We start from the raw sequence: 14,114 nt of genomic DNA, 5'->3' as shown, positions 1-14,114 counted from the left end.
TTGATTCTTGTGAGCTTTAAGCCATGTTATAATGTTGTTACCTCATCAAAACATACTCGGAGTTGTGTTTTGTTACAGTCACACATGTTTGAGTAATCCTGCATTATTGGTCTGTTTACACCTCCAAGTTGCAAGTTAACAGCTACTTTTTACCTTTTGTTCTGTAGAGATTGGCAAATCCTGGACTAAAATTATCCAAATGATCTGAGTGAAGGTGTCTGGAGTTTAAAAACACATTGGAGCACTTCCTGTATTGACAAGGTGGAACAAAGTGTTGGGAGAAGGACACAGCCTAAATATGCAGGATTTATGGGTTAAACATGTCTGAATAAAACAAAACATCACTCCATGTATGTTTTTAATTAAGAAAAAGCATAACAGATCAGAAAATACTGTAATACGGGCCCTCTAGGTGTAGTGAAGAAGATTTGACTTGTGAATCAATATAACTACATTCCCCTCAGGCTTTAATCAATGAATATTTAAAACTGGTTCAAAAGCATATGTGAACAAATCAAAATGTAGCTTGTTTATGTTATGATAATTAAGTATATCGGTTTGAATAATATTTTCGACTGCTAATTTGGTTTTGGTCAAAGATAATTTTTCTACAGTAAAATAAAGTGCATGGGCCAAGTGAGGCAGCACGCAGACTAATCTTAGTTTTAAATATTAGGTTAGAGCTCGGTAATTAAGTTTATTAGCCCGAGTCAAAGTTCTGCATAATCACAAACGTTTTGAGTATGAGTGGCACTTATGTCAGAGCCAGTAGTACAAACTAGTAGCTGCTAAGAAAAAGAGGTTGTACTGAACAAATAAATACATTTTCTTTTTTAATATGTTTAAGCTACATTTTGTTTTCTGATGCAATATTGATCCACAGGAGTTTTTTTGGACACAGTAGCTCAAATAATCCTACATAAAGTTGGTCATTTATCTACCATTTGCAATTAAACTGTCTAACTCTGCCCTGTTGTAGTTTCACATAACACCACTAGATGTTATCTATGTTACTGCTGTCTGACAGTGTGTCGGCTTTGGACTGACAGAAGAAAACCACAGAGCTCAGGTGAGTCTGAACCATAGACTATGCGTAACTTAACAGACTATAACTTAACTTAAAGGTTGTATAGAGGATTTTCCAAGGAACGAGAAATCCAGCGACTGTTTGTCCTTTTTCAAATGTTGCGCATGCGTGAAACCACCCCCCCTCCCCTACAGCTCCCTACGTAGAAACGCCTCCTCCGGCCTCCTCTTTACGCCAGAAACAGGTTTGTTTACAGCCGGCTGCGCTGCACATGACTTGTAAACAACTAACTACAGTGTTGGTTAGGCAAGACGGAGAAGTGAGGAGCGGGGGAGCGGGTGTGCGGACATTTCGTGCGCGGACGAGAAGTGAGGAGCAGGAGGAGAAGAGCGGAGCAGGGAGAGAGGAGAGAGAGGAGAGAGGGGAGCGGTGCGCGGAGATTCCGTGCCCGGAGAAGTGAGGAGCAGGGGGAAGAGCGGAACGGGCAGCGGGGACAGGAGCAGGAAAGGGGTGCAGAGAAGGTTGCGCGGAGATTCCGTGCGAATGAACTAGCTACAACACGCAGCAGCAAGCGGACTCTTTCTTTGCCTTGAAAATTACGTTTTCAGACATAGGATATCGCTTTCGTGTCCTGAAAAACGTTTGACTAGCTCTTGGAAATAAAGTACGTTTTCATAATAAGCAGAAGTGATCTGTCCAGGAGTAATTTGGCGACCAATGCGTCAGTCTTTAGACCCTGCGTCTGCTTCAGTCGCGCCATCGCTGGAATGAATCTATAAGAATCACCTTAGTTTGGCTTCGCTGCTTTTCCCCTTGTCTTCTTCTTTCAGCAACCTCAAAAACTGACTTTCTTTTGCGGCTAACTGCTCCTGGATTCTTGTCTTGTCTGCCATTGCAACAAACTTTGTGCTAACTGCGAGGAAGATATAGGTCAAAAAAAGCCGCTAAGAACTGTTGCGTTGGTGGAGTAAACAGCGGCTTGCGTCTGTGGACTGCGTGACAGGCGTACGCAAGCCACGTACCGGCGGCGCGCAGGCAAGTCAGTTACACTAGAAACGTAGGGAGATTGATTGACAGCCTGTCAGCTAACAGATAACGAGGCAGTGTCGTTATCTATTGGCAAATGTTTAGCCCCACCACGTCCAGAGTTGATGAATTTTTTCTCTTTTTTTTGGTCATCATAATTACAAGGCTACTGCACCTCTATAATGCTATCATTGACAACCTGAAACAAAAAAAAAAAAAAATCCTCCATACAACCTTTAATGGACAAAGCTAACCTGCTACCCACCACATTTCAAATAGGAAGTGAGCATGGGCATAATTCTAGGTCCATTCTGTAATAACTCTACATGATCCGGGTGTTTGTATTAGGGGTGTCAAATTATCACGTTAATTGCAATTAATTAATTACAGTCATATTTAGCGCGTTATGTTTTTTAATCGCGTTAATCTCATTTTTAATCTCTAACTTTACTGTTTATGTATGCGAGTTGCTTTATTATAAAATCTGTTTTTATGTGTTGTTGGGACAACAACACACACACAAAAAAAACACATTTATAATTTTTTTTAATTTCGGTAATTCCACTCATTGCCAGAAACCCACACAAAACACGCGCAATAAGAGCGATGTAAACGTCATGTTAACGTTGGCGGCGTCAGTCACACAATGGACGAGGTCGAAGAGCCAGTAGAACAGAGTCAGCAGTGCACAGGTAAAAACACATTCGTGTCTTGGAAATTCTTCTCCCGACGTGAAATATAAAAGAAAATAACAAATATAAAATTGCCTACAACTTAAATGTCACTGGTGAAAACAACCTGCATAGGCTCATGATGTCTGCACTACTGTCCTATAGTGACCTGCCACCACATGAGGGACACGACACGAACACACACACAAACAAACACACACCTTCATCATCGTCATTAACCTGAGAACGCGCGGACCACGTTTCCTTCCGTAGTTACTGCGTGGACACCGCTGTCCTCCCGTGCCGCGTACGTTTTCTGCACCTCTAAACCAGAACTAACACAAAGACTATAACCGGGACTAACCCAGTCCAGGATTAAACCAGGACTAAACCAAGACTAAACCAGGACTAAACCAGAACTAAAACCAGAACTAAAACCAGGTCTAAACCAGGACTAAACCAGGACTAAAACCAGAACTAAAACCAGGTCTAAAACCAGGACTAAACCAGGACTAAACCAGAACTAAAACCAGAACTAAAACCAGGTCTAAAACCAGGACTAAACCAGGACTAATACCAGGACTAACCCATTCCAGGACTAAACTAGGACTAAAGTAGGACTAAAGCAGGTCTAAACCAGGACTAAAACCAGGACTAAAACCAGTGATTTCATATATAAAGCATTTCTCTATCAATAATATTTTTAATATGGTTAAGGAAAGACTGGACTTTTTATTGTCTTTAAGTAGACAAAAGTTATTATGTTCAGATTTCCTCGTCTTTGCTACTTTACAGCAAACAGTTTCTTATTCATGGAGACTTGGGCTCAACAGCCAATTTGAAGAGAACAAACAAGAACAACATTTTCAGGATGCTGTTGCTACATTCATGTAGTTTTAAAAAGCATGACAATATCAAGTAATCCAAAGTATTCAAATTACGTTACTCACTTTAAGTAATTAAATGGATTAAGTTACAAACTACATTTTGGTGTATGTAATCTGTAATCTGTAGGGGAATACATTTTAAAAGTAACCTTCCCAACACTGCAGATTAGTAATAGTAATAATAATGATGATACTGTGGAATGTAAGTGACTGCATCTGTTAAAGTTTGTTAAACAATAAATGACTTTATAAAGTCACTTTTTTTTGTTCTATATCAGTCTTTTGATCTGCCACAATAATGTAATAATGAATTTAAATGAAAATACCTCAAATTGAAGGCTTTTCTCAGCAATTTTTTAGGTGAGATTAAAAAGAGATTAATTAGATTAATTAATTACAGATCATAATTAATTAATCTCTCAATTTTTTTAATCGCATGACAGCACTAGTTTGTATTTCAGTATTTTTTGGAACTTAGCTCCAAATTCGCCCCTATAATTGCATTTGACTGGACCCAAACGCTATAGGTGACATCATACTCCCTTAGACCACTTCTTTATACAGTCTATATGGTCTCAACAAAGGCCCTGCCATCTACTGGTAAAAAAAAAAACAAAAAAAAAAAAACTTGGTTGAATTGATATAATTGTTCAGAATTACCCTGAAGTCTACAATGACAATGTCCCCTTTTTTTTTTTACCATTTCTATTCTTCTTTTTAAAGCATTGTACTATAATGGGTAATAATGTACGTATTAGCATCTAGCCTCAAATCTACTGTGGTTACCAAAGATTATTTTGTATTTGTAACATAGTAGTAGTTAGTAGCCAAGATTCTTGTCATTAACTGAAACGTTGTCAGTGTGAGCTCCATACTGGCAAAGCATCCTTGAAAAAAAGTTTTTTTTTTCTGTTTTCTGATCTATCATAATGTTTCCTCATCACAAACATACCTGGAGTTGTGTTTTGTTTCATTCACACACATTTAACACACAAACCCTGGATATTTAGACTTTTTATTTAGTCCTTTTCTGAAACAGAAATCAGTCCACTTTGCGATGGCATGTGATGATACAGGATCAATTTTTTTTATCTCCATACACATTTACTAGAAAAATTTTGATCATTCCAGACTTGGAATTGCCAGGTTCACTAGCTGTTTACTTAAAAACTATCACTATATGACATCACAAGGAGGAACAGAGCATCATGAACTTTGGAGATATAGACAGACTAATAATAAAGGTTTACTCAAACATGTGAATGAAACAAAACATAACTCCAGGTATGTTTTTGATGGGTAACAACAATCTAACATGATTTAAAGCTCACATGAGTCAATTAAGTGTTTACAATTTTATGAACTAACTGCTTTGTGTAGTGTTTTGTTCATCCCACTAACAAATGCTCCTTTTTAACAGTATTAAAGTTATGCCTTCACCCACCATACACAGTGCATTAATTGTGTGATGACAAACGTATCAGCAACGCAATTAAGTCTTCCAGATCTTAAAAACTGTGGATAACCTTGATCAATGGTTTCATGCTAAGAGCTTTCCTGGAAGCAAAAACAAAATAGAAAATTGCAGTGAAGGTAGCAACTTTGCCCCTAATTAATTATAAGAAAGTATGCGTTGCTTTAGCGTAGCCTCGGGCTCACATTGAAACGCCATTATATTATCCGTTACTACTATAATTTTCCACAGAGCTGACATTAAAAAACATGCGAATACCAAGGCCCCTTCTAATGAGTAGCCGCAATAACTGATCTCATCACAGGGGTTAAGAGTGGAGAAGGCGGAAGGGAGAGTTTGGGAACTGAGCTTTCAACGTTGTTCTGCTGGTGCACTGCTGGGGCAAAGACTAGAAATATCGCCTAAATTAACTCAGTAGTTATCTGACTTTTTAATGTGAAATCGCTTAAAATGCAAAGTGAGGACATTTGCGATGGGAGAATTGTAAAGTGGGTGGGATGTGAGTCACCCATGGCTGCTTTTAAATGGCACCGGGGGCATGTGAATAAACACACTTTGTCTAGCAAGACCACACAGAGAATATCACAGAAGACACTGCGTCAGGCCAGGAATAATAAAGTTTGACTAGAGCTGTGAGAGGTAGTGCCAAAGCTAAAGGAAGCTCTCTAAGTGCTTTTAAAGCCAAAGGTGAAAGGTGATGGTGACTGTGCTTTAAGGTCTTATATCATGCATTATTCAGGCTTTTTTAACTACTTCCAAAGACCCCAGGATGTGCTATTTTATGTCGTAGAGCTTAAAGGCCCTGGACCCAGTTTTGAACCATAAGCGAGGTGCATGTTTCATTTTCAGCTATCAGAGGCATTCACTTATTCAGTTCTTATACTCTGATGTTGAACTATGACAGAGAAACAGTCTGGGGTTGTTCCAGGCAGTTGCTTTCATATGGTTCTCATGCAACAAATACTTTTTATTATACTATTTATAATTTATTATGCATTAATCTAGCCAAGACAAGAAGATACAAGTTCAGGTTCAACATTTGTGGATTCTCTGTTCAGTCAATAATTACAAAAGAGACTCATAATATAATTTGGAAATTGAAAAATACAACATTACCCTCCCATTGAGTGGTATGATATCATTAGAATTAAATTAGTATTACAACTGGAATATGGAAGCCACTGATCCAAAATGCGAGCCAAGTGCGACGAGGAGTGAAGTGAGTAAATAACAAAGTAGACTGGCACTGTATTCAACGCAATTTGAGCACAGAAATGATCAGAATAGTGGTGAAAGTCTGTGGGTTTTAACTACTCCATGAGGGGATCTGGATTACCACATCATGCAGTGCACTGACTCAGTCGATACCTATTCCTAGTGCAATAGTAGAAATAGTTGTACTAGTTGTAGAGATGAGTTATAGAGAAGTTTGCAAGCAGTTTTAGGAGTAACGCATTATAAAAGTAAAACATTACTGTAATGTATTGCTTTTTGCTGTAACGCAGTAATATAAGGCATAACAGGGAAAAAAAATTGTAATATTTTACTCAGTACAAATGTCAGTAATGCGCTTTACAATGCATTTTTAACCTGGACTTAAGTGGTGGGTTTTTCGTTTTTCTTCATACAAATTCGCTAAAATCACCGCGATATCAGCAGCGGTGAAACGCCAGAGGTGCGCCCGCGTAGACCGTTAGGTAACCGCGGGCGAAAGGACCGGCACAGAACTCCGCACTCCATGGGGCGAACCGCAGCTGATGCCCGATAGTTCTAGTCCAAGATTAGTCCTGGTTTGGTCCTGGTTTAGTCCTGGTTTAGTCCTGGTTTAGTCCTGGTTTAGTCATGGTTTAGTCCTGGTTCAGTCCTGGTTCAGTCCTGGTTCAGTCCTGGTTCAGCTCTGGTTCAGTTTTGGTTTAGTCCTGGTTTAGACCTGGTTTAGTCCTCGGTTCAGTCCTGGTTTAGTCCTGGTTCAGTCCTGGTTTAGTCCTGGTTCAGTTCTGGTTTAGTTCTGGTTTAGTCCTGGTTCAGTTCTGGTTTAGTTCTGGTTTAGTTCTGGTTTAGTCCTGGTTCAATCCGGGTTCAGCTCTGGTTCAGTTTTGGTTTAGTCCTAGTTTAGACCTGGTTCAGTCCTCAGTTCAGTCCTGAATTAGTCCTGGTTCAGTCCATATATGGCGCAAAAGTTCAGCATCTTCGCAGTAATTTTGGTGAGAGTAACTTAAAAGTAATACAATATTAATGTAATGTTTTACATTTTAAATGCAGTAATATTGTAATGTAAGGAATTACTGTGAAATGACAGTAACAAGTCATAAATACTGCATTACAGTTTTAAAGTAACTTGTCCAACAGTGTTTGCAAGTAACCTCCACAAACTCCACTTCACATTTAAACATATAAATATGGGTCCCAGAATGATGAAAAATTTCAACCCTTTCCATAGCGATTCACAATTTCAAACAAATAATCCAATATTTTGAATTCTGAAAAGTCCTCAAAATGTTGCGGGACAGTGAAATCCATGTATAATTTGCCTTCTTTTGCGTGTCAAACTTTTAAGCACAGATTTGGTGTATCTCTATCATACGCTTTATGAATAATCAAGTATTTGCTATTGCTCATCTAATGCTTTTTTAATCACATTGTTGCACTGTGACAAGACAACAGCGTTCCCCCCCATTACTTCTACTCTGACTCTGGCTCTGTTCCAAAACATACTTGACATCACATGGTAGTATTTAGTCTCAGAAGATTAGGAGAGGATTTGTCTCTGCCAAACTACTATTTGTTTACCTCCATATCTGAGAGAGTTAACAACCAAGCACACAAAAAAGCAACATCTGGTATCAACAGTTTAGGAAAGGGCCAATAAAAGCTTGTGTGTGGATTTGGTGAATGAAAAACACTATTATTTTTATTTGAACTTGTCAAGTAAGTGAAGGGTAACAGAATACAAATGATGGTAGAAAAGAGATGAGACTGACTGGGTTGTTTATAGGACAAAATAAAAAGAAGTATAATTAATGAACAAATGAAAAAAACTAAATAAAAACACAGTAAAGTCATATATTGTTCATGTTTCTTGTAATTATAGATTTAAACATATTTAAAGAGGTACAATGTAACTGTCTGGATGAGTGTCCCCTGAGATAGCACTACTTTGTCTGGAATGTTTCATAGTATAGCATTAAATTATACTGTATTTTATTTGAATAGTTTGACAAATATGCATTCTTATTGGAACTGCTTCACCACTCCATGGAGACAGCTAAAGCCATACTGTGGAATATTCCATACAATTTCAATTCAAATGCAAAGAATCAAAGTTATTATTTTAAATCAATAGAAAACTTAACAAATGAACAAGCTAATTTATAAAGTAGTAGAATTATCAATCTGAATCATTTAATCATTTAAATACCCCAATTTTAAGTAATCTTTCTGTTTCTCTATCTGTTGTTTGTCTGTTTTCTTGTATGTATGTGTATAATCATTTGTATGTATGTTTTTCACAATTGGTATACTTGTTTATAATAACTTAGTTGCTCATACTCTCTATATAAAACATTTATATGGAATTTAATGAGATTAACCAAGAATACATACTGCACAATACATACTGCGCAATGTAGTACGCCATATTTGAAGTTGAATGGTCAAAACATAAACAATAAAAATCTATTCCTGGCGGGTAACACAATGGAGTACACCTCGTTAATTTTGTGCATTATTCAGTTTCCAATAGCGATGCCACAAAACAGTCGAGACGAGTTTCTCCCCATAAAAGCTGACCGGCCGTTTAACTGACCTCTGGAGCCGTTGAAAAAGAGCGTCTGTCGGCGCGGGTTCTGGATGACCACTATTGACCCATCATAGTTATGGAGACGACAGGAGATCTGGGCTGTGGCTCCCTCCAAAACAGTCACATTCTCCGTCTGCACCGTCTGACAATGAGCTGTGGAGACACAAAATGAACAGGGTTAAAATCGGGGGAACGATGAGAGCAAGGGAAATGGGTAGATCAGAGGGGACAAGGAGAGGGAAGCAAAAGAAATGTTCAATTTCACACCACTTCTTTTTTGAGATAGAAGTTCATTGAAAATACAGTACTTAGTGCGTCCTTCATTCGTTTGTAACACAGGCTCATCTTAGAAGAAAATAGCACAGATGGAGGAGCAGCAGTGGAATGTAATGAAGTAAAAGTAGTAAAGTGCTGTAAGTATAAATTTTAGGTATGCGTACTTAAATACATTTTGAAGTTCATCTTTTTACTTTTACTTCAACATCTGAGGGCAGCTATTTGTACTTTCTACACCACTTTAACTGAACTGAAATATAAAAGTATTTTTGATGATTGTGTGAGACTTGGTGAAAAGACTGATGGTTTATTTTTAACACACTCATAATTTGAGCAAACAAAACTATACAAATGACGAAACGAAAAACGGTTAATTTAATTGTTCCTGTTTCTCATAAATCACGAAATTTATAAGACCTCTAAATACGAACATGAAATACTTTAACTTTTTACTCTTAGGTGCATTTTTAAATAGATACTTTTACTTGAGTTTTTTTTTGTTTTGTTTTTTTTTTCTTTTGCTCTGGTATAGGTACTTTTACTTAAAGGTGCACTGCACGTCTTTTCTGGTGGAGGGTTCACTACATAATTGTCTCCATGGAGATGACTGCTTTGCCTGGAATGTTCCATGGCATGACATTAAGCATATTCATTTAGCATTGATTCCTTACTGTGTTTCTATTGCTCAAAAATACAATAATTGATTCTGTGAACAGAAACGACTCAGATCTGCGGCGTAGTGCTGTAACCTGCTTATCTGGTAGGTTTAATCTATACTGTAGAAAATTCTAGACAAACCAATAACCAGGTGGCGGACCATTCACTAGAAATGTTACACAGTGCATGTTTACTTCATCCACCAGTACTTCATCCACCACTGTGGCATAAAAAGACAAAGTGATGGGAAAGTAGAATAAATAGTATAGCTTTTAAAGGCACTGACAAAGTAAGTGGAAGCCCTTATAACAGTGTGTTCTTATGAGCATAATAAAGGGTGATTATAATTACAGCCATTCATCTGCGCAAACACACGCGGATCGCACAAACAGCCCTAGCGCCGCAGGCTAGTCTCCACCGAGTGAATCAACACTATTTTGAATGCATAATGGGCTATTAAGAGCGGAATCCTCAGTTCTGGGTTTAAAGGAACACCTGAAAGAAGAGACGCACTACTCAAAAACAAATGCCCCCAGGTAGCAGGTTGGTCTGCTTTGAATTGTTATTAAAGTTATGTATTTTTTAGCTTCGGTGAAACATAGTTAAATAATAATAATCCAAGAGACAATTGCGGGGTTGTTGTGGGACTTCATGCATTGCGAGTGGAGCTGTTTAATCAGATATTACATAATTTAAGTTGTTCTATGTAATGCGCATACAGGGAATGAACCAATGCTTTTCACTTGCTTTTTACTTCTATAATACAATTACATTTATGTTTCTTAATCTCTTCCAATCAGATTACAGGTTTTCACTTACACTTTAATTTGGGAAAGGGTTGAGATTAGAGCTGTACAATTTTTTAAAGATAAAATAAAATGAAATCGTAATTGTGATTAAATTTGCAATATGTTTCAAAAAGTAGGATTCTGTTCAAAGTGTACATTGTAAACTACTAGCACTGACTAAAACAAGAGTAGCAGTGAAGTGTCCCATCTCAGAATATATTTGTTGATGTCTAAACTACAGGTACAACAAGCATTTTTCAAAATCTGTCTAAATAGTTGCAGCTAATTTGATAATTCACTAACTTAAATTGTAATTTCAGCATGATTAAAATGAACTTTGAAGTCCTAGTTAGCATCTGGTATATTTAGTATTTAATTTAAATTTTTTTTTTTTTAATAATTGAGGCACAAATGTTTGGAAAATTGTACCCTTCAAATAAAAAGATCCTCATTAAAAAATCTCAACTAGATTCCCTGAAAAATATGAGTCATTCCAGTTATTAATTCTACAGAAAATAGTACAAATATTTAAAAGATTTAAAAGCTAACAAAACATTTGCTAGTTATTAAGTAAACTAAACTCTGTCACCTGTCCAGTGATCATTCAGGTCAGGTCAGACCTTAAAAACATGAAGAGATTTGGAAATGCTTTGACTTTTCACTTCTCCATCATTTCTCAAACAAAATAATCTCGGCCGGGAATCAATTTTTTTGGCAACAAGAGTACAGCTACAGAATAAAACACATTTATCTTGTATTTATTTTTAAAAGTACTGAGAAAAATATTTGACCAAATGGTGTCACCTTCTCCTATCTCCAAGGATATAGATATGTTTAATGCCAAACTACAAAGTATTCCCAACGAAGCAGTAACATGGTCATGGAGACAAAAAACTGGTGGACCCTTCTTCGGAAAAGTTACATACTGTATCTTTAAATCGTCCATATTATGTTATTTTCTGATCTATATTTACATTCAAACTTTGCATATTTAGGCTGAGTTCTTCTCTCAAACTGAAAACACTCTGTTCCACCTTGTGATGTCATGTGGTAATACAAAAGTGCTCCACATCTGTCCTGTGATCAGTCAGACCAAATCAGAAGTTCAAAATGTGAAGATTTGTGAATGTTTTGCTTTTTCACTTCTCCATCATTTTTCAAACAAACTCGTCTCGGCCTGGAATCCAATATTTTTAGACAACAAGAGCGGGGGAGCGGCGGGGTGCCTCTTTGATGTTTTCGGCGTTGTGACTGTGTAATGAGTGGCTTGATTATACTCTGATTGGAGCACCCTCTATGTTTGTGGGTCAGGCAGTTGACATGGGTATCTAAGTCACATCTCCCACTGCGCACAATGGACACAGCGGCCGGCATCCGGGACACAAATCATCGCCATGGCAATTAGATCTGTGGCTCAAGCCCAGAGAGGAGAGAGATGGCCTTGAAGAGAGCACCATCTTGCCCAAACTAGTATTTACCAATTTGCATCCCAATTTGCATTCCATCTCTTCCTGGCAAAGTGGTGGCAGTGGGGAGGATTTATAATGGGAACAACGTCAATATTGATGCATAATGATGAAGTGGGCAACAGGAAGTGCAGCTAAAGATTTGCCTGACCAGCCAATCCCTTCTACATTCTGTTCCAGTCCAGACGGCACTGAAATCAGGCCATAGCCTCCGCCCAAACTTGAGACGGTCCAACCACAGCTGCTAATTTGTAGCATGTGTCTCTCAAACGGTAAATGATCACATTTTTATACACAGCTTTTCCACTTAAAAGTCACTCTTTTCCATTCACACAAACTCATACACCAGTATACACAGACACTGGAGATGAAGTGGGTTAAGAGTCTTGCCCAAAGACACAAGGACAGCATTCATCTGTGGGTCAGCAGATCTGACCCCTCAACCAATGATGTTTCATGTTGATGTTAAGTGGACAAACGCTCTACCAACTAGGGCTGGGTATCATTAAGAAGTTGCCAATACGATACATACCTCGATACACAGGCCACGATACGATACATATCTCGATACAGTGAGCTTTTGATTTGATACGATATATTTCAAATTGATTCGATATGGTTCAATAAAACATAAAGTCTAAATCATGGCTGTGATAATAAAAGTCTTTGTTAAGCCACTTCTTGTACAAAGTTCATATGAAACACAGACATTTTAATCATAAAAACAGTGAAAATGTCAAATGTGTTGCATATATGAGTTTCCTTTGTTTAAACAAGCAACAAAACTGTGGCACTGTAACAAAATAACTTGGTTAAATATACCAAAAAATACTCTTGGTGATATATCGATACAGCAGCCCATGAAACATGTGCATGCGTACTACCGCTATTAACAGAAACACGTGCGATGTCAGTGCACTAACTTAGGACTTAAGTTTCACTCATAAACGGTGAGAAAACAGTTGGTTAATTTCCATAACAATGGATTATAAAGATGAGAAGCACCAAATGAGAGAATGAGGAAAAAAGTTGAGGAGCTGTGGCTGAATCAGAGCAAGGGAAACTGCAAACACACAGAGGCAGAGGGAGAGAGAGACTGGAATTTTAGTCAAATTGTGCAGATTTAAGTCAAAACTTGTGAACAGCAACAGAAACTTGTGAAGGGGACAGGCAATGGATCAGGCTACTTTTTCCCAAACAAAAGTATAAATCCTCGTCAGCACCACGCGCTCTTACTGCCACATGATTGGCTGTTGACCTTTTGATTAAAATGCACATGCCTTATCATCAGGAAATGTATAGATCTATCTATCTATTGATCTTTCAATTTTTGACACAGCCCCACAGCCCTAGTTTGATGGCTCGGTTTTTGATTCTGAGAAATTCCACGCTGTTTCTCAGTTCTTTATGATGTTTTTTTGGGGGGGGTTTCTAATTTTTTACATGTAAGCAGCCATGTTTATTTTTGATGCCATGCTTCTCTCTGTTTGGTTAATCTGCCTGTCAGTCACACCCTCTGACATCAGGGAGATAGGATACAGATTGTTTTTGTAAAGTTTTGTCGAAGCGTGGTCAGGTAAGTTGGCAGAGCTCCACAGGGTTGAGTTTGATAGCGGCCGTGAGCTTTGTTGAAACACCTTTACAGACATGGAGCGTTCAGGGACAAACAGATGGTGCTGACTCCTCTGCTTTAGGCCATATGTCTTTATCTGCACCTGTCATAAGTTAGTGTGAGGAGCAAACCCATGAGTAGCTCAGTGTATAGGAAATGTTCAACCTGAAGAAGGGATATCTTCAAATTTAGAGGTCCTATATTACGCAAAATTGACTCTTGGGAACTTTAAGTCATGTTAGAATGTTGTTAAATCCTCAAAAACATACCTGGAGTTGCATTTTGTTTCATTCACACATGTTGAAGTAACCCTTTATCATTAGTCTGCTTACATCTCCAAAGCTCAAAATGCTCTGTTCCACCTTGTGATGTCATGAAGTGGTAGTTTTCAAGTTAACAGCTACATTTTATCTTTAGTTCAGTAGAGATTG

General features: G+C 37.9%; 1 protein-coding gene across 1 annotated transcript in view; it reads right to left on the bottom strand.

Annotated features, from left to right (window-relative positions):
* Nucleotides 1-14,114, bottom strand: part of cadm4 (cell adhesion molecule 4) — a 479,227-nt gene that overhangs the window by 90,319 nt on the left and 374,794 nt on the right. The window contains exon 2 of the mRNA XM_020940405.2: nucleotides 8,891-9,037. Within this exon, the coding sequence (XP_020796064.1) occupies nucleotides 8,891-9,037 (147 nt within the window). The remainder of the gene's footprint in view (nucleotides 1-8,890; nucleotides 9,038-14,114) is intronic.

The sequence above is a fragment of the Boleophthalmus pectinirostris genome, unplaced genomic scaffold (assembly GCF_026225935.1).
Source record: "Boleophthalmus pectinirostris isolate CB_2022bp ecotype Guang Dong unplaced genomic scaffold, ASM2622593v1 HiC_scaffold_6, whole genome shotgun sequence".
Lineage (NCBI taxonomy): Eukaryota > Metazoa > Chordata > Actinopteri > Gobiiformes > Gobiidae > Boleophthalmus > Boleophthalmus pectinirostris.
Note: the sequence above shows the minus strand (reverse complement) of the source record. Positions and strands in the feature narration are given on the sequence as shown.